We start from the raw sequence: 19,321 nt of genomic DNA on the forward strand, positions 1-19,321 counted from the left end.
AGTCATGCTGCTAAACTCCTCCTTGTCTCTATTTAATTGTAATTAGCAATCAAACCACTATCTTACTTTCTGCGGCTCTTGAATTCGATGAAGGCGCGCTTGTCCAACCGCTTGACCTTGCGGATGTCAGCGTCGCGCTTCTTCCAGGTGCTCTTGCGCAGCATAATCGGGCGGCTTCCGACGTACTTGCCGTTGAATTCGCGCCAGGCGGCCAAAAAGTCGTCGGGGCTGGCAAAGCTCAGGAAGCCGTAGCCCTTGCTCTTACCCGATTTCTTCTCGACCACCACCAGCGCCCTCTGCATGGTCGGGAACTTGCCAAATACCTGCTCGAGCATCTCGGTTGTGACGTCTGGGCCCAGGTTGCCGGCAAACAGGCGGTAGTCATCCTCGGGCCACTCGGCCAATGTCTCGTCCTCCCAGACCTGGCCGCCGGCCATGCGGACCACTCGCCGCCGCTTGCTACGCGGCTTCTTGTCGTCAGTCTCATGATCCTTGGCTGGCTCGGCATGTCTGCGGCTTGCTCCGAGTACGGGAGATACGTGCTCTGTGTGTAGTCGTAATAGTAGTATTGGCCGCTTACAGTGTTGTAGAGCCATGTGTAGCCGCTCTCGTCTGTCACATACGTGTACTGCTCGCTGGCATCGCCGCCTTGCGCTGGTGGGAATGTGGATTCTGCCGGGGCTGGTTGGCTGCGGGTTCTGGCGATGTCGGAGTGCCGGGGATGCTGTCGCTGTTTGTGGCCGACGCCGAGGGCTTGTTGAGCACTGGCTCAGCGGACAGCGTGGCTGGTCTTGTGCTGCCCAGTGGCTTCCGAGCTCTGACACGGTTTCTGTTTGGTAACATGACTTTTAATTGAGAAAAGACTGAGGGCTGGCCAGGACTGATAGCGCACCATCACCATCTCGGGATATTAGAGCTATGCTGGATATGGGCATGTAATGGGAACACGCCATTACCCCAAACTCCTCCCTGACATGACATGCTGCTGCATGTGTATTTGAGGATGCTTGTATTAGAATTACAATCATTGTGAAGGATGCAGTTTTTATGCAGGAGTGGGTGTGCCTGGGACAATAACAGACTCACCCGACCCGACAATCAGCGCGACGCTCTCTGCCGGAATGCACGCCAGGCCCGGAAACGCTGGCGGCTGCACAACCGACGCTGCGCTGTCAGCCGAGAACATCGACAGCGCCGGCGAATGCACAGCACGATGGGCGCTGGCCGGCTCCGACAGAGTCGAGTCGGGAGACGCAGTGTTGAGATGACGGTACCGCCGCGACGTATGGAGCCAGGACGCTGCATTGCGTGCCGCCCGCGGGTTTGCCAGATAATCAATTGTGCGCATACCGAACCACCACAGGCGAATGTGGAAGCCCAGTAACAAAGCCAGGCCCAGCGCAGAGACCACGGCAATAATTATGTAAGCAGCCAGCAGCGTCAGACACAGAACAACGACAAACTGCGACGGGCTGCCGGAGCCGCCCAGCACCCGCCACAGCGTATCCTTGAACTCGGCTTGGCGGCCGACTGACACGCACACGACACGGATAGCACACGCCAGCAGCAGCAGGATGTGCGCTAGGGCCAGGGCTATGAACGAGAAGAATAAGCGGTAGTTGGTGTCGGCAATGCACGTGTTGAGCCAGCGACAGTGGTGGTCGTAGCCGCCGACGCACTTGTTGCAGCGCTTGCAGTGGCGAGTGCCTGGGTTCACCAGCACGCAGCACACCTGGCACACGCTGGTCACGGCGTCGACCACCGGCACACCGCGCTCAAACACATAGTTGGTGTTGCGGACTGCCGTGCACTAGCCGCACCTCAGAGGCCTCGGTGCGACTCAGCGATGTCCACAGATCCAGCGCAACCGTCGCAGCACTCAGCACTACTGCACCGGCCAGCACCGCATACCATGGGCTCGCACGATCCGCCACCCGCAGATAGAGCAGGATCGCCGAGTAAAACCCGCCCAGCAGCACGCCAATCACCGCCCAGTGGATAAGGAACAGCAGGTCCCACGGCCGCTCAAACCCGTGGGCGCCGCAACCACAGCACCGTTGCACCGTGGGGAACCGACTCCGACGCAGGCACGAGCTGGGCCGCCCGCGTCCCGCCACCGTCCAGGGAGCCGTCACCCGACGCGCCAATGAACGGCGGGTGTGAGCCTATCCGCACCAACGTGGCCGACTCGGACGCCGACAGCGCCATGGTCCGCACGCTACACGGCTGCTTGGCAAAGCCGCTGTCGTACCCGCTGTGGTCGTCCGAGATGGTTTCGCACTGTGTGCTGGCGCGCTGGTGCTCGGCCTCGCTGCTGTCGTCGGATGCGGTGCTGGGCGCATAGTCGGAGCCGACTATGTCAAAGTCATGGATTGCCTGCGTCGACGCTGTGCGTTTGCGTGAGAATATCGGCACAAAGACGCTGTACGAGGGCTCCGGGTCCTCGTGGCTTATCCGCTCGCCGCTGGCCCACTCGTGCGAGCTGCGCGGGGACCCATCCGGACTGGCGGTGGGTGTGGTTTCGTCGTGGTCTAGCGGCATTATCAGCGAGCACTACAGACCATGTCCTTGTATCATGCAAGCGCAAAGCTGGGGGATGGGTAGAGTACAGAAAAACTATAGCGAGAGTATCGAGAAAGGAAAGAGAAATTCATTTTTCAAAACCCTCTGAACTATCAGGAACGCCCCCAACTTTCGGCGATCACGTTGTTGGGCTCTAGTCCAATGCCTTTCCAGTAAGCGTGAGGCTGGGATCGAACTACAATAGTAGACGTCCTGCCTCAAGCCAGCTGCTGGCGGACCTCCTCGGCAAAGTCGGGCTTGTCGGCCTTCTCCACGCCCTCGCCGCGCTCGTACCGCACAAACGACAGAATCTCAACCGGCGCCCCGATCTCCTTTGAGATCTTGGCCAGCACCTCCTTGACCGAGCCGCCGCCAAACAAAAACTGCTGCTCCTCCAGCACTACTGCGTCCGGCGCCTCGGCCTGCTCACCAGCCTTCTGGTACTCCTCCATGGTGGTGAACCGCGGCCCATACCCGACCACCTGCTGCGCGAGCCGGCGCGTCAGCTGGCTCAGCGTGCTCCGGTGTGCGTCGCTCTTGATGCTGCTGGTCACAGCCACCAGCCCGCCGATCTTGCCCGCCGATCCACCGGCGCTGCCCTTGACGCTGCCATGCACATAGCCGCTCACCACAATGCTCTCAGCCGCAGACGGTGCACCCACCACCGCCGCCCGCCGCAGCACGATGTTTTCGCCCAGCCGTCCGATCGTCTCGGTGATGGTGTCGCTCACGGTGCGGCCATCGAGCATTTTGGCGGCTAGGTCATGTGCCTCGATCCCTGCCAGCACCGCCCCCTCCGCCGACGTGCTGGCGAACCCCATGCCGGCCTGTGCAATCTCTGCCGCCAAGTCAACAAACGACGCATTGCGAGCCACAAAGTCTGTCTCGCACCCAAGCTCCACAATCGTCGCTGCGGTCAGCGACTCGTTCACAAACACCGACACCGCTCCCTCCGAGGCCACGCGATCCTTGACCTTGTCGGCCTTCTTGGCCCCCGCCTTGAGCGCGTCCTCCTCCAGCCACGCCAATGCCCGGGTGATGTCGTTGTCGCAGCTCAGCAGCGCCTCTTTGGCTTTGCTCATGGCCACCGGGTTCAGTGTGCGCAGCTTCTTCAGCGCCTTGATGTCCACCTTGGCTGTTGTGTATGCACGCGCGAGTGTCGCCGTGGGACGTAGCCGCGGGGCGAGGATGCTGCGACGTACGGAGAGGCTGATAAACGACATTCTTTTTCTTGCTGTGAACTGAAGCGTGGTGCAATTGCGAAATTCGGGCTTGTGTAAGAGACAAAAAAGGCGAGTCTGATCCAACCACAGCTCGCCTTGGTTCCTTATCAGCTCTTTCCAGTCTTGCTTCGAGCCGAGCCGGAATTCCTGTTGGGAGACTGCTAACAGCTTGGCTGTGAACATCTCTGGTACCTAACCCGCACACGCCCTCCTTGCTGCTGCTCTTTAGTTCCCCTTGCTATTCTTTTTCCCCACTTCCTCTGCCAATGGTCAAGCAAATCGTCGTGCTAATTTCGGGCAGCGGCACCAACCTGCAGGCTCTCATCGATGCTGAGCAGCAGAGCCAGCTGGGCGGCCACATCTCCCTAGTCGTCAGCAACAAAAAGTCTGCCTACGGGCTCGAGCGCGCCGCCAAGGCCTCGATCCCGACCCACACGCGCACACTCAAATCGTACAAGGACCAGGGCAAGACGCGCGAGGACTTTGACCGTGAGCTGGCCGAGTACATTGCGGCCGAGTACTCCCCGGATCTGGTGGTGCTGGCCGGCTGGATGCACATTCTGTCGCCTGGCTTCATCGACAAGTTCCGCGGCAAGATCATCAACCTGCATCCGGCGCTGCCTGGCGAGCTCGAGGGCGCCCATGCGATTGACCGCGCATTTGACGAGTTCCAACAGGGGAAGCGCCAGCGCACCGGTGTCATGGTGCACTTTGTCATCCCCGAGGTTGACAAGGGCGAGCCGATCCTGACCCAGGAAGTACCGTGCGTTGATGGCGATTCGCTGGAGACCCTCGAGGACCGGATCCACGCCGTCGAGCACCAGCTCCTCCCCAAGGCCGTCAAACTGGTGCTGGACAAGGGCCTGGTGCCGCAGTAAGGGACTGCTTTACATTCTGGAGTGAAATAAACATTTATTTTTCCCGTTTAGCTGCTACTCTGCGCCGGTATCTTGGAGCATTTCGCCCAGAGACACGCCAGCGTCCTCAAGTTGGATTCCACTGCCCTCCCACTGCTTCCCATCCGATGTCCGCGGAATAGCCCGTGGTGTCGCCGTCTCGTACGAGATATACCCTTCCTGGTGCCGGTGCGTGAACGTCTTGTGCGTGTTCGCCGCGTAGTCGTTCTGGATCAGGTCGTAGAAGTACTTGTAAAAGTACATCAGTGCGTCGTACTCGCCCTCGTACGCCTCCCCCTTGCTGTCGCGGTACAAAAAGTAAATCGCCTCGATCGTTGCCAGATAGCTCTCGTCATACTTTTGGAACCGCCAGAACCGCGTCTTGCGTGGCTTGATCGTGACCTTGGGGATCTTGTGCAACTTTGAGTCCTTGCGCACCATACCGCGCGCCTGCTGCCACGTACCGTCGATAACAATCGCATGGTCGTACGACGCCGGGTCTACCTCGCTAATGTCGGTCGCGTCGGGTCCCGGGAACAGCAGCACCGTGCGCTCCGTGTCAATCTCCGACAGGACGTCCTCCGAGTAAATCGTGACCTGCACGTCCTCAGGCGCAATCACCTTGGCGTGCAGTGCCGTGGACTTGCCGTCGTTTTCACCTGGGTGCTTGAGCACCGTCAGCTTGAACGGAAGCCGGATCTGCGGCACCTTGCCGGCAATGTCTGCCACGGGCTTGTAGCAGTAGTAGCAGAAGAACTTCATCCGCCGCCCGCACCCGTCGCACACCTGCCGGGCGCTGCACGAATCGAGCACCTGTGCTGGGTTTACTTTGAGCGAATTGATGTCGTAGGGCTTCGCCTCGGTCATTCTTCTATCGAGCTAGTTAGAGAGTGGTCCTGGAATGGGGCACAAGAGTGTCGATAAGATGTGAAAAAGAATAGATGTGGTTACACCTCCGGATCATCTCCTGGCCTAAAATCCCGGTGGTACTATTTGGGATAGAATTCGCCAAATTATGGCCAGTGTGCACCATGGCAGTCAAGGAAAGGGATCCACCGGCTTGATACACCTCAGGACAGCTGGTAGCATACCAGATATGAGCTGCCACTTGTCGCCGTCGTCGTCAGTAGCAATACGGCTTGCCTTGATTCAATTTGAGTATGCTTGATAGATCCTACGCACTCAATTCGAGCATGAACAAATATATGCGCGAATATGCACATTGGTCACGGGGCTCTCTTGTCTTTGTCACGTAGACATTGACAACCCTTTCCACATCTGTATAAGGCCGACCTGCCAAGCAGAATCACTGTTATCGCCAGCCACCTGTTCCTCTCAGCCCCCACTTTTTTTTCAAGCCTAGCATATTTCAAAAATGTCTTCGCCCGCCCAGTACCCGCCTGTTCTCATTCTCGAGAATATATTCAGCATGCTCCTGCACGATAACCCCGCTATCACGGAAAAACGAGACCCACTAAAAAGAAGGAGTAGCGATGAGCTTCCACCCCGCCCTGCTGCCGTTGTTCATGCCCTCTCCCTGACTGGTGTCTGCCAAGCGTGGCGAGACATCGCCTTGAATATACTGTTTGAGGACGCTTTCTTCGAGGACTCTCCCAAAACCAAAGTCGATGTTGGATACCCGCAGTGGATATGGCCATCCAAAGTACTGTCGTCCCTGGCTGCTGCCCTCCACCTTGGCATCGGAGCCAAGGTCCGGTCGATGAGCGTTGACGTTGACCTCCGCCGACTGGTAAATGGTGCATCTCTGAGGGAGTGGCCAAACAATCCTGTCTACGGCAAAGTATTCAACACAGTCATGACCCTCAACATCAACCTTGTTGCTGGCGTCGGTATCGACCACAACGCACTGAATAGCGACGACAGATCCGATCAGTTCTGCAGCATCATCTCCAATGTGTTCCCCAATGCCCGTGCCATCAGACTGCTGCTGGTGGACAGGCACTGGGACATCCTCTATGGCGAATTCATGGAAACCATGTACCTCAAACTCCTGGATGGCAAAGGCAGTGTGACTCTAGGGCCGAGGGACACCCTGTTCCGTGCCACCGACTTTGACTATATTATCCCTGAGATCGACACCCCGCTCACTAAGCTCACTATTCGTGACATCCGGTCATGCTCTGCGGCGTGCGATCTTATCCGGAAGCACGCTAGTACACTGGAGGAACTAGATATCACATGCCTCTGCGAGAGGTACATGTTCTATATAGTGCAGGATATGGATGATGTTGATGTGATCTACCCACAGCTTCGCAAACTGTCAGTAAAAGATGGCAACGGCATAAACTCGCACATAGATAACACCATATGGACTGTAAACTGGTTCCCTGCGCTCGAAGACTTGTCATGCAGCACTGAATCCCCTGAAGTGCATACCATGGTCATCAAGCTCACCAGCACTACACTGAAGCGTGCAGTTCTCAAGATGTCATCGGCATGCTGCTATAGTCTCCTTTATGGAAACACATTCGATGACTGCCAGTATCCAGAAATGGAGTACTTTGACGCCACATACACCACGACCCAGGACTACTCTATGGAGACTATTGACGCATCTCTTCTCATGGGCAGCACAGCAACGGTGTTAAGGTCGGTGGGCGGCGACATTCTTGCCTACAGCGAAGTCAAGGAGGATCTCGAAGCCACCAACCCCCTGCTCCAGGTGTTTGAGACGTCAAGCATAGCCGCTACATTTGATGAGGCACTGGAGTTCGTCAAATCGAGACCGTACTTGCGCCAATTTGGCATAAACATCGTGTTCCCCGAGGAGCAATTGGATCAGTATCTCGAACATGCCCAGTGCTATGGGCGGTGCACTGTTGATTCAGAAAGGGAAACAGAGCACACCGAGGTGCTGCTTCCTGAGCTAAACGTTAGGTGCTTTATCGACAACCACATGGACATGATTTGTGCCCAGAACGATTATCTCGAGGAGATGTTCCGGAGGCACCATCCGGTTTCTGAGCGACTAATCGCATTTGAGGCAACCAGATACTGCATGTTTGCTGCTCGTGAGTCGTTGGTGGTTGCCAGTGTGGTCATTGTTCATCTGGCACTGTTGTTCCCGACCGTCAACCAGATCTACTGGGGAATGAAGGAATACAAACGCGTCATATACCGCAGTGACCTTCGGCAGCATGCATCTTTTAGAGCTATGGAAGAGCGTCTACTTGCTTTAGTATCTGGAGGTACTCTTGAGTAATTTTTGTAATGTGTTCACATTCATTCTGTTAGAGGGTTGTGAGCTTGTAACTTATTGAGGAACAGGCTGAGACATCCAAAGATATATATTGGAAGAGTATGAAAGAACATGGTAAAGCACCAAGCAGAAAAATAGTAGAAAGTGAAAGAGCTCTGCCCTGGACCAGATATATTGAATGCATGCAGTATGCTACATGAAAGAAGGAAGGAGGAGTTGTCAGGTGAGGGGGCGGGTATCTGGCTGAGTATTGGCATTACTCGCCTAGAATAGTATGGATGGTGTTGACATTCGGGCAACCCCATGCCCTTTGTCACCATGTGCAGATCCAAACCCCCACCTGTATAAACACTGTGGGCTGGAACGGCCCCATCCTCCCTTTTTTTCTCCTCAGCAAATTTCCAGTTTATTCATTCCATAAAGCTCATAACTACTGGACTCTCTGAAGGTTAACATTTTTTCAGTGTCTTAAGATGTTGGGTAAGCTCACCGATGAGCTCTTGCACAGCTTGGTAGCGCATGCTGCTTGAGTAGTTCTCCTCGTTGCGATCCATAGGGCTATAGTTTCACTGGAAAAAATGTTAACCTTCAGAGAGTCCAGTAGTTATGAGCTTTATGGAATGAATAAACTGGAAATTTGCTGAGGAGAAAAAAGGGAGGATGGGGCCGTCCCAGCCCACAGTGTTTATACAGGTGGGGACTTGGATCTGCACATGGTGACAAAGGGCATGGGGTTGCCCGAATGTCAACAGATGGCATTGTGGCCTAGGAGCCTTGATCCATGGGCTCCTGAAATTCTGTAAATTTGGAACCATACGCAGCAGGATTACCAGCACAAAATGGTTGCCAACCCAGTGGTCCTTGAGTTGAAAACTGCTGGCTTGTATGATGACCTGCCCCGACTGGCTCACCTGAAATCATTCTAGACGTGATCTGACCCAGCTCCACATTGACTGTGGGTCCATTCTAAGCCATGTACTGCAGATAGCCAAAAATGCATTTTTCCCTAAACTCCATGCCAAGCCCGGACCTGAGGTATCCACATCGAGTCGCTGGGTTCTGCATCCTGCGCCGACGACCCAGGGTAGTTCCTCTGGTAAGTGGCAGTCTGGTCGCACAGCTCATTCATACATATGGATGTGTGCCGTTAACATCTAGCCTCGAAGATCATACGGTTTATTGACCCTAAAACCATTCAATGGCTCCATACTCTTCAAGAGATGGTTATTTATAAATCGACCACAACAGTGATAAATATGTAGTCGCGTAAATGTATCCATGTTCTTGTGGACATTGCCACTCAGCCAGCCCAGGTCACAACACCAGCTCATGCAACAGCCCAACCAAAATTTTATTGACAGCACACTGTCAGTTAAAAGTCGAACTTGGTGCGGAATGCATCCAGGTCCTGGCGGTCGCATGCTTCCGCCAGCTTGGGCTCGCCAAGCAAGTACATCGAGAGCTGCAGGGCATTCCAGATTGTCGCGCTCATACCGCTCTCAGGCCGGTAGCCAGTACCCGACAGGTTAGCCTCGCGGCTCTTCTCGTCCAGAGTCTGCATCTCGCGCTGCTGCAGCGACAGTGCAGTCAGGCAGTTCTCGGCGGACTCGCGGTGCTGGCCCAGGTTTGACGACGCGAGTGCAATGTTGTACCGGGCGCGGATGAAGCTCGGGTGCAGCTCCAGAGCACGGAAGTACGCACCAGTCGCCTCCTTGTTGTTGTTGGTGTGTGCCAGCGTCGCGCCCAGGCGGTTCCACAGCACATAGTCGTCGGGGCGCTTGGACAGCGCGGCCTTGAAGCAGTCGATGGCCTTGTCGTACTCGGTGGAGATGTTGAACAAAACTCCAAGTGCGACCTGGACATCGGGATCCCAGTCCTGGCCAGGTGTCATGCGCGCTGCCTGGATGTACAGATCCTGCACGTAGTCCTTGCGCGTATTGGCGCTGGTCATGTTCTCGGGTGCGGTCGCGGGAATCAGCGACTTGTAGCGGTCGTGGTGGGCAATCCACTCGTGCAGTTCGTCGTAGGCATCCATCTGGTATCCCTCGTTGGTGTACGACACAGCCAGTGCCAGATGGGCGTCGAGTCCGTTGGGATCGAGCTGGATGGCTTTGCGCAGTGCCGCAATAGCGGACTCCTCGCGCTCATTTTCCTGCTGCTTCAGGCCGAGCTCCAGCCAGGCCTGTGCGTCCTGTGGGTTCTGCGTCACGCTCGTCTCGAGCGCCATGATGGTGTCAGCAAGACTGGCGTCCTGCGGGTTTTGGCGAATGTGCTCCAGGGTGTTCTGGAGCTCGGCTGGCGACATCTGCGAGTAATAGTTCTCGCGCTGAAAGTGGTAGATGTTAAGCGCAGGATCGGTTGCGCGGTACGCCGGCTCCATGGTGTTTAGCGACTCCCACTCCTTCTGCGTCTCGAGCCACTCCTTGTCCTGCTCGTTAAGCATCGGCTGAATGTTGTCCTTGAACTGCTCCAGCCAGTCCTTGTTAGCTTCGCCGTGGACAAACTCGTTGCTGGGCTGTTCCAGCTTGAAGTCCATATCCTGCGGGTGGCCGCTGACAGAGGTCTCGTTGAGCGGACCGTCGAGCGTCGACTCGAACTCCTCGGCCCAGTTGCGCTCCATTCCGCGCGCAAACTCTTCCGAGAAGATCTTACCGTCTTGCGGCGTCTGCTCCGATCCCTTGGTGGCCTCGCGGTTGACCAGTTCGTCGGCACGCTTCTCAAACTCCGTGGCCCACGTTGGGCCCTGCGCAGCCGTGGTCTCCGCCTGCTTGCCCTTTTCAGTCTGTACGACCTGGTCGCCGTTGATCGTGGCCTGTCCGTCGGCGAGTTGTTGCATGAGAGAGAGGAATTCGGAGTTTCTGAATTTAGGATTAGCTGTGTCACTCACTGAGTCCAGGATCTTTGCTGCCGTGCGCGCCAGCTCATCATCAGCCCTTTCCACAGGCTCGCTGGCCGCCTGCTTCTGTTCTGCGGTGACCTCGGTCTGCTGAGCAGTTCCACCTACCTGCTGCTGATGCTGCATGGGCATCATGTTGTGCATCATCATACCCGGCCCGGGCATCATCGAGTACATGCGGGCCTCGTTGAACGCCATGGCCATCGGATCATGCCGCACCACGGGCTCCTGTTGCACAGGAGCCGCAGCAGCCTGGGACGCCGCCGGCTGGTGGTGGAACTGCTCGGCCCAGCCCTGCTGGGCAGCCATCGGGCGCATCTGCATCGGTCCGGCGGGCACCATCGGCGCGGGGCCGGCCCTGGCAAAGGCGCGCTCGAAATCGGCGTTAGCAGGGCCCTGGTGCCGCTGGAAGTCCGCTGCCCAGTCGGCCGGTGCCGGCTGCTTGCCCTGCACCGTGTTGAGCTCGCGGTGCATCTCGGCAAAGTTGAAGGCGCCTGGGCCCTGTGTGCGGTTTTGCTGCATCATGAACTCGCTGGCCATCATGTTCGGCGACTGCACCGGCCCGTTCTGCCGGAACGCCTGCCGGAACGCCTGCTTCGACGACGACGCTTGCGCCGGTCCAAACCGATCCTATCAGGCGATGTGTGGGAGGTGGGTGGTGGGTGTCAGTGCCTATCTCTCCTCCACGCCTGTATTTCTGGAGACTAGCAACTTACCTGCTCGAGCGAGTGGTCCTTGTTGAATTGCTTCATAAGCCCGTTCATGGAGTTGCCCGGCCCGCATTCGGCGCCGTTGCCAACCAAGTCTGAGAAGCCCGACATATTTGCTGAAACAGTGTGCGGCGTGTTTAATAGAATACAAAGGAAAGATGAAAAGAAAACTATCTTATGTTCAAGCAGCGGTTGATAAGTGGAAAGCGAAGGAGAAGTGGCCACAAGCACCCGCAGGCCAGCAGCCATGACCGGGCTTCCGTTGCAGCTCGAAGCGGCAGGCAGCGGCGGCAGCAGCAACAGGCGGCGGGTAGCCACGCGATAACACTCCGTGCGCGGAGGTATTCTGCCCGCAAGAATCTCAAACACTCGCATGTGATTTGCACACAGCCACTAAAAAATGAGCGCTGCTCCTCTCGGACGCTCGAAAGCTCCACCGCTTTCCACACGGGCCCACACTGGCGCTTTAGACTTGGAAAATCGGCATTTATTTACAACTGGTTCTTTTACAAAACAGGGCCTATGGATCCTACTTGACGCAAATACGTACCTACGGAGAAGACAACCAAAAGCGGCAATTGTTTTCGTCAGTACAGAGTTCACTGCGTGTCGTCGACACAAGGTCAGACACAAGTGTGCTATTTCCCTCAGACGTAGAGTTGTATCATCAATGGCAGAGTGTCAGCCCTGCTATGAAAGCCATACATGTTAAAAACATTTGTGTCATCATCGGAATCTCGAGGCAGCATGTGCCGGCCGACAGGAACATACCTTCCCTCACTAACCACGGCAATAGAGTAGGAAAAACATCACGAAGCGGAGACAAAGAGGACGGCGGCTTCGTCGCACTGCGATAGCACCCTGAAATACGCCTGTTCACCAGCAAGCGTGCAGAAATTTTTTCACTGGTGCGAGCCGAACCGGGCATGGATCCGGTTCGGTGGCTAGAGTGACTTCGGCTTTTCGATTCCTGCCTATTTCCAAAGCCAGGCTCAAGCTGGATTTTAGATGCGGAGCGATTGGCCTGGTGCTGGTTTTACCGCGATAAAGACATGGCAGAATGTGGTTGCCAGGAATCGCCACACTAGCCGTCTGATGCACGGGCTTGTACAAGGCTTCCCAGCCCACCTCACAGGATATATGTGGTGATGGGAAATGAGTGTTGCGTGACAACACGTGTATGAAACCAGCCAAACCCTGCCGGCTTGGGCCATTTTCATCTGAGTGTTGGATCACCGCAAGACAGCAACTTGACGAAACGACGGCTGTTGTAGCAAGGGTTCGATAGCGCACAGCCACACCGGGTGAAGTAGAAAATGCAATTACAGCTGTTTGCGGCCGCCTAAATAACAGGTTCCCTTGACCATAAAAAGAGGCCAAGCTATCATATTCAACCTCATATCATTACCAGCTGTAACCACAGTACCTGTTTACATTTCTAGCCCTAGTGCTAATGAAGATTTCAATTTTATCCGCCATTTCCGTCAGTGCTGCAGCTGCATCTGCTGCCAGCTTATTGCAAGCTGCCAACCCCAAGTTTTACTGCGAAGCACCACGTCCCCAGGCCTCCACATACACAGCTCTGCCAGGACACACGCTTGCTCATCTTCAAGTCGTGCACCGCCACGGCGACCGCGTCCCCGACTACTACTCACCAGCTAGTCCCGCCATGGATATCTGTGGAAAGTACCCGGACCTGACGCGTCAGTGCAACGTCCCCGGCGTACCTATCGGTCGCACTGAGATCGAAATCGATAGCACTTTGCCCTATGCCAACGTATTCTGGTCCGGCAACTGCGAGTTGGGCCAGCTGACGGACCTCGCCAGCGAGAAAATGGTACGGCTGGGCAAGACATTGCGCTCGATCTACATCGACAAGCTCGGGTTCATGTCGCAAGGGTTGTGGGCCAACGATATCTACTTCCGCGCCGACTACATCTGATGCACACAGCAGAGCGGATGTAGCGTTCTGGTTGGGTTGAGCACCTGCCAGCCGCACCCAGGCGTGGTCATGCATATGCGGCCTGAGTCAATGGAGACGCTGATCAACACTGGGGAAAACTGCCCGGCATCCAGCGCTGCATTTGGCAAGGCATTCAGCACACCCGAGTATGCGAAATACAGCGCTCAAATCGCTGCGTTCACGAACCGCGCTCTCAGTATCCTCCAACCCTCGTCAATCCCAACATGGCGTGCTGGTATGAATGTCAACGACTACCTGTGGCTATCCGTGTGCTATGATAAGCCGCTTCCTTGCTCGTCAGCAAACCCCTCAGACTGCCTGACTGCTGCTGATGCTGTGACCGCCTACAAGCACTCCAGCAGGCAGAATGAGATTATCCAGGCTACAGGCAATGTGACGCGCCTGTTTGTTGGCCCATTCTTGGGTGAGATCCGTCGGTCTATTTCCAACGCTGTCAATAGCAAGGCCAAAGCCAAGTTCGAGCTCCATTTGGCGCACGATATCACCGTATACTATCTCCTGACCCTGCTGCAAAAGGAAGATATGTCAAGATGGCCCGTTTACGGTTCGAACCTGGTCTTTGAGGCATGGAAGAACAACAAGAACAGCAGCTATGTCGTGCGCTTGCTCTATAACGGTGAGGTCGTCACTGCGACCAAGGCCAGCGGCCTAGACTGGAATGCAGTGCCGCTCGACTCTTTCTTCAAGGTTGCAGATGCCAGCACCCCTGATATTGCCACTGAGTGCCATGTCTGACCCTTTTCTATTACTATTATTATTCCCTCTTTTGGACAAGAATATACTCGATGCTTCTATGTCTAGAACTGGCGCCAAAGCTTCTCGAACTCACGGCTGAAGGCGTCGGCAGTGCTCTTGTCGTTGGTGACAATGACAGACTCGTTGTTGCTGCGGCGGGCACCAACAGTCCAGTTGTACGACCCCATCCAGACAGCGCGCCGGTCAATAACGGCAAACTTTGAGTGCATGAACTTGTTCTCGTCGTTGTCGTGCTTGAACGGAATACCATGGTCCTCCTGCATGCGAATAACATCGCTGCCCTTCGACTCGAGCTGGCCGTCATCGGTGATAATGCGCACCTCGACGCCGCGCTTCTTGGCGCGAATGATCGCGTTTGCCACATCATTGTCGGTGATATTGAACACACAGATATCCAAGGTGGACTTGGCCGAATCCAAAAAGTTCATCAGCTGCTCGAAGCTCTGCTCTGACGGGAAGAAGTACGACCGGATGTATGTGTCATCGCGCTTCTGGTTGTTCTGCCGGCCATGGTTGCTCTGCTGCATCTCCCATCCGTTCTGGTCCGACCCAACAGCTGCCGCATAAGAGCCTGGCTGCATCTGCGGCGGCTTGTAGCCGCCAGACTGGCCTTCGATACTCATGGCAAATAGCTGGCCTGCCCAGTCGGCTGTGGCGCGATCAGTGCCGCTGCTCGCGAGCCGGGTGGTCTGGTTCCTCACGACATTGGCAATATGCGAGAGGTTGGCACCGTTCTGCAGGTGGCGACGGAAGATCTCGGCGAACTCGTTTTGCTGCTGCATAACGCTGGGCGAACTCTCGAGACTGCGCTCAAGGAATGCCTCCAGCGGCATGTTTGCAGCCTCGTCTGCGCTCAGGTAGGGTGCTTGGCGCGAGCCGGGGGCGTTGCTGCTGCCACCGCCAAAGCACGCAGACAGGATATCGGCGAGACTCATTATTATTATTGTCAGTACAGAGGTGGAAAGAGGGGAAGGATGTGTGTGTGAAGGCAAAGAGAAACAGGGACGGATTGTCTGTCCCTTGTGTGCAACTACCGCTTTGCAGTTCTTGTGGACCGGAGGTTCTAAAATTGGAAACCGGTCTCAACATAAAAATGAATGTATACCGGCCAATTGGATAGGAGAGCCGCTCACGTGCAGTTGATCACAGTATTCCACGATTGGATTAGCGGTCCTTTTTTTTGTTGAAACTTTTTCCCCAGTGCTTGTCGCCTAGCTGGGCATCAGCCAACAGAGTGCTCGTCGACCACCTTGGACACCCGCCTCATTCCGCCCACACACATTAACTATTACCTTATTGAAGACCATGGGAACCAACAAGTCCACCAAGCAGAAGCGGTTCGAGAAGTATGTCGAGAAGCAGGTGAAGAAGGAGCAGCGTGCGCAGCTGATCGAGAAGCTCAGCCAGTCGACATGGAAAAGCGATCTGATGAAGTCGTCAAAGAACCTGGGCCGCACCAAGGAGACCAAGCGCGAGAAACTGCAGCGTGCGGTGCTTGAGGAGAAGCTGGGCATGGCGCGTTCCGATCCCAGCGTGCGCTTGTACGTGTCAGAGCGCGATGCTGACGAGGTGCGCGAAATGGCAGATCAGATGGCGCCCCTGCCAACGCCCGATCTAACAGCATTGCCGACGCTTGGCGAGGTGAACCGGAGGAAAAAGAAGCGCAGGAATAAGAAGAACAAGAAGATCGCTGAGGCTGACAGCGACGCAGATTCAGACAACGACAAGGATGAACTGGAGAGCCGTCCTGCCAAGCGGCCACGCGAAGAGGACGTGGCTGAGAAGGCAGAGGGCGGGCTGATCGAGATGTCTAATGCCGAGGAGAAGCCCAAGGCCGAGGAGAAGCCGGTGGTGGCGGGAAGCGCACTGGCCAAGACAACCACTATTGTCAGACGCAAACGGCAAAAGAAGGGCCGTCTTCTGAGCAAGCTGGGTCTGTCCAAGAAGGCCGAGGAGAGCAGCGAGGAAGAGGACAACGAAAGCGATGCAAGGGAGGAGGAGGAAGAGTATTCGAATATGGTGGTCGGTGATAATGCAGACGCTGGTGATGAGTCCGACGAATTTGACAGCTCTGCGTCAGAGAGCGATTCAGATGAAGACCAAGCCGCTACCGACGCTCCTGCTGTTCGTGCAGAAGAACCTGCGGCAACGCCAGCTGAGCCCGAAAAAGAGAAGGAATATTACACCGGCAGCATGCTGAAGCCCCTGCTCGTCAGTCGTGGCAAGCTTGCCAACGAAGCGTCAGAGAACACGGGCGCATTCTACGTCACGGTGGAGCGGCCGCAAGCGATCACAGAGCAGCGCATGAAGCTGCCCGTGTACGCTGAAGAGCAGCAGATCATGGAGGCTATCACGGAGAACCCAGTCATCGTGCTTAGCGGAGAAACCGGTTCGGGAAAGACCACACAGGTGCCACAGTTTCTGTTTGAGGCCGGGTACGGTGACCCGAACTCGCAGAACCCAGGCATGATCGGGATCACACAGCCGCGGCGGGTGGCGGCCGTCAGCATGGCGCACCGCGTTGCCGAAGAGCTGGGCAACTACGGCAGCACAGTGGCACACCAGGTGCGCTTCGATACCAATGTGTCTGACAAGACACGAGTCAAGTTCATGACCGAGGGAGTGCTTCTGCGCGAGCTGGCCACCGATTTCCTGCTGACAAAGTACTCGGTGCTGATTACTGACGAGGCCCACGAGCGGTCGCTCAACACAGACATCCTGCTGGGCGTGCTGTCGCGAGTCGTTCGCCTGCGGCAGAAGCTGGCCAGCGAGGATCCGAAGAAGCACCGGCCACTGAAGCTTGTCATCATGAGCGCCACGCTGCGCGTCGATGATTTCGTCAAGAACACACGGCTGTTCCCAACTCCACCGCCGGTCATCAATGTACAAGCCCGCCAGCACCCAGTACGCATACACTTCAACCGCCGCACGCCTCTGCCAGGCCAGCACGTCAACGAGGCAATCCGCAAGGTCGCCAAGATCCACACCCGCCTGCCGGAGGGTGGTATTCTGGTGTTCTTGACTGGCCAAGCCGAGATCACATACGCCTGCAAGCAGCTGCGCGAGAAATTCCCAACTGCTGAGGAGCGCGCAGCGCGGGAGGAGCGGAAAATGCGCGAGCACGAGCAGATGATGAAGGCTAAGCATGGCAAAAAGCGCAAGCATGGCAAGCCGCATCACGCCAAGAACGAGGACACGCGGCTGGTGGCCAGCGGGCTCGAGGGCGATGTCGAGGATGAGGATGTTGACCTTGGAGAGGAGTTTGATTTCGCCACTGCGGATGGTGACCTCAGGGACGACTTTGAGATTGACTCGGAGGAGGACTCGGAGGAGGAAGACGAGCTCATCATGGGCGGTGAAGGCGAGGACGATGAGGGCCGCAAGCTCTTGCTCAGTGAGAACCTGTTCAATGCTGCTGCCAAACCTAAGGCCGAGGGAGGGGACGAGCAGAACCATCCTGAGCCACTGTACGTCCTGCCGCTGTACTCGCTGCTGCCAGCCGACCAGCAGCTCAAGGTATTTGCGCCTCCCCCCGCTGGCAGCCGCCTGTGCGTGGTAGCGACCAATGTTGCCGAGACATCGATTACAATTCCGGGAATCCGGTACGTGGTTGATGCCGGACTGGCCAAGGAGAAGACGTACGATGCGCAGACACAGGTGCAGAATTTCGACGTGCGCTGGACGAGCCAGGCATCGGCAAACCAGCGCACAGGTCGTGCTGGCCGTACTGGGCCTGGCCACAGCTACCGCCTGTTCTCCAGCGCAGTGTTCAACGACCAGTTCCCCCGGTTCTCTGTACCCGAGATCATGCGGATGCCAATTGAGGGTGTCGTGCTGCAGATGAAGGCCATGAACCTGGACAACGTCGTCAACTTCCCGTTCCCGACGCCGCCTAACAAGTCTGCGCTGACCAAGGCCGAGCGTCTGCTCACATGGCTCGGTGCTCTCGACGCCAAGGGCCGGGTTACTGATCTCGGCCGGTTGATGTCGGTGTTCCCTGTCGCTCCACGGTTCGCCAAGATGCTGATCGTCGGCCAGCAGCACGAGTGCCTGCCCTATATCATTGCTATTGTCGCAGCCTTGTCTGTCGGAGACCCGTTCCTGAAGGAGTTCCATTTGGACGCCGATGAGCTCGACAGCGGTGAGGTTCCGGATGAGGACCAGGCAACTGCCGCAGAGAATCGTAACCTGACCAACGCAGAAGTTGCGGCCAAGGAGCACCGGCGACTCAAGCGCCGGCAGTACTGGCGCACGCAGTCGAAGCTGTCGGGCTCCGACCCCTCCAGCGATGTGCTCAAGTGGTTGACCGTGGTCGGTGCCTTTGAGTATGCTGGCGGCACCAAAGAAGTGTGTGAAGAGTACTACGTCCGGCAAAAGGCCATGATTGAAATCCGCAAGCTGCGCGCCCAGCTAACCAACCTGGTGCAGATGTACTGCCCAGGCGTCGACCTGGCCATGGATCCGCAGATGCCGCCCCGTCCAAGCTGCAGCAATCGGTGATCCGCCAAATCCTGCTGACCGGATTCATGGACCACGTCGCCGTGCGCGGTGATATCGCCGGCTACCAGGACCCTGACGAGGAGTCAAACAAGAAGAAGCGTGGCATGCATGCCGTTCCATATGTCACCATGTGGAGCGAGGAGCCCGTGTTTGTGCATCCTGAGAGTGTGGTGTACATGGCAGCGCGCAATGCCGGGTCCATGCCACAGGCGATTGTGTTCTCTGAGCTGCAACGCACTACGCGGCTGTGGGCCAAGATTGTCACAATTGTCAGCGCCAAGTGGCTGGCCACTATCGGCCAGCCGTTGTGCTCGTTCGGCAACCCGCTGCCGTACCCGCTGCCAAAGTACAACGACGCGCGCGACCACATGACATGCTACGTCGAGCCGCGCTTCGGACCAAAGTCCTGGCTGCTGCCCATGGTCAAGGTCGAGGAGAGCCGCCAGGGCACGCGCTGGAGCATCGATCGGGTTGTAGGATAGATTCTGCTGCAAGTATTTGATTAAATCACAGTCACGCATAAACCCCGCGAGAAGAAAAAAACGCGAAACCGACATTTGCTGCCAGGAAATTC

The 19,321-nt window shown here is 56.5% G+C and overlaps 10 protein-coding genes across 10 annotated transcripts; 5 read left to right on the forward strand and 5 right to left on the reverse strand.

Moving 5' to 3' along the window:
* Window positions 1–947, reverse strand: DL89DRAFT_270182 (RNA-binding domain-containing protein). The gene is made up of 3 exons (XM_040888597.1): window positions 746–947; window positions 531–689; window positions 1–510 (listed from the first exon to the last, which is right to left on the reverse strand). Exons 1-3 carry the CDS (start codon window positions 841–843, stop codon window positions 63–65), a joined length of 705 nt encoding a protein of 234 aa, XP_040740253.1. The 5' UTR covers window positions 844–947; the 3' UTR covers window positions 1–62.
* A 37-nt stretch (window positions 948–984) lies between these two features.
* Window positions 985–1,615, forward strand: DL89DRAFT_67882 (uncharacterized protein). The gene has a single exon (XM_040891973.1). The coding sequence runs from the start codon at window positions 1,037–1,039 to the stop codon at window positions 1,382–1,384; it is 348 nt and encodes a 115-aa protein (XP_040740254.1). The 5' UTR covers window positions 985–1,036; the 3' UTR covers window positions 1,385–1,615.
* Window positions 1,616–2,665: 1,050 nt separating this feature from the next.
* On the reverse strand, window positions 2,666–3,845 carry DL89DRAFT_270184 (uncharacterized protein). Its single transcript, XM_040888598.1, has one exon. It carries the CDS (start codon window positions 3,783–3,785, stop codon window positions 2,781–2,783), a length of 1,005 nt encoding a protein of 334 aa, XP_040740255.1. The 5' UTR covers window positions 3,786–3,845; the 3' UTR covers window positions 2,666–2,780.
* A 3-nt stretch (window positions 3,846–3,848) lies between these two features.
* Window positions 3,849–4,685, forward strand: DL89DRAFT_270185 (phosphoribosylglycinamide formyltransferase). The gene has a single exon (XM_040888599.1). It carries the CDS (start codon window positions 4,052–4,054, stop codon window positions 4,661–4,663), a length of 612 nt encoding a protein of 203 aa, XP_040740256.1. The 5' UTR covers window positions 3,849–4,051; the 3' UTR covers window positions 4,664–4,685.
* Window position 4,686: 1 nt separating this feature from the next.
* On the reverse strand, window positions 4,687–5,618 carry DL89DRAFT_270186 (DTW-domain-containing protein). The gene has a single exon (XM_040888600.1). The coding sequence runs from the start codon at window positions 5,546–5,548 to the stop codon at window positions 4,718–4,720; it is 831 nt and encodes a 276-aa protein (XP_040740257.1). The 5' UTR covers window positions 5,549–5,618; the 3' UTR covers window positions 4,687–4,717.
* Window positions 5,619–6,099: 481 nt separating this feature from the next.
* Window positions 6,100–8,076, forward strand: DL89DRAFT_270187 (uncharacterized protein). Its single transcript, XM_040888601.1, has one exon. It carries the CDS (start codon window positions 6,111–6,113, stop codon window positions 7,902–7,904), a length of 1,794 nt encoding a protein of 597 aa, XP_040740258.1. The 5' UTR covers window positions 6,100–6,110; the 3' UTR covers window positions 7,905–8,076.
* A 1,197-nt stretch (window positions 8,077–9,273) lies between these two features.
* On the reverse strand, window positions 9,274–11,618 carry DL89DRAFT_260277 (TPR-like protein; the record flags this gene model as incomplete). The annotated part of the gene is made up of 2 exons (XM_040885766.1): window positions 9,274–11,427; window positions 11,514–11,618. The coding sequence occupies 2 exons, from the start codon at window positions 11,616–11,618 to the stop codon at window positions 9,274–9,276; spliced, it is 2,259 nt and encodes a 752-aa protein (XP_040740259.1).
* A 1,079-nt stretch (window positions 11,619–12,697) lies between these two features.
* On the forward strand, window positions 12,698–13,520 carry DL89DRAFT_306474 (uncharacterized protein). Its single transcript, XM_040890903.1, has one exon. The coding sequence runs from the start codon at window positions 12,961–12,963 to the stop codon at window positions 13,447–13,449; it is 489 nt and encodes a 162-aa protein (XP_040740260.1). The 5' UTR covers window positions 12,698–12,960; the 3' UTR covers window positions 13,450–13,520.
* Window positions 13,521–14,286: 766 nt separating this feature from the next.
* On the reverse strand, window positions 14,287–15,230 carry DL89DRAFT_286350 (phospholipase D/nuclease; the record flags this gene model as incomplete). Its single annotated transcript, XM_040889864.1, has 1 exon — window positions 14,287–15,230. Exon 1 carries the CDS (start codon window positions 15,180–15,182, stop codon window positions 14,289–14,291), a length of 894 nt encoding a protein of 297 aa, XP_040740261.1. The 5' UTR covers window positions 15,183–15,230.
* Window positions 15,231–16,197: 967 nt separating this feature from the next.
* Window positions 16,198–19,264, forward strand: DL89DRAFT_270189 (P-loop containing nucleoside triphosphate hydrolase protein). Its single transcript, XM_040888602.1, has 9 exons — window positions 16,198–16,269; window positions 16,300–16,375; window positions 16,403–16,465; window positions 16,487–16,518; window positions 16,549–16,563; window positions 16,585–16,617; window positions 16,648–16,656; window positions 16,678–18,690; window positions 18,732–19,264. Exons 1-9 carry the CDS (start codon window positions 16,264–16,266, stop codon window positions 19,227–19,229), a joined length of 2,745 nt encoding a protein of 914 aa, XP_040740262.1. The 5' UTR covers window positions 16,198–16,263; the 3' UTR covers window positions 19,230–19,264.
* The last annotated feature ends 57 nt before the right edge of the window (window positions 19,265–19,321 follow it).

The sequence above is a fragment of the Linderina pennispora genome, assembly GCF_002104995.1.
Source record: "Linderina pennispora strain ATCC 12442 chromosome Unknown DL89scaffold_16, whole genome shotgun sequence".
NCBI classification, from domain to species: domain Eukaryota; kingdom Fungi; phylum Kickxellomycota; class Kickxellomycetes; order Kickxellales; family Kickxellaceae; genus Linderina; species Linderina pennispora.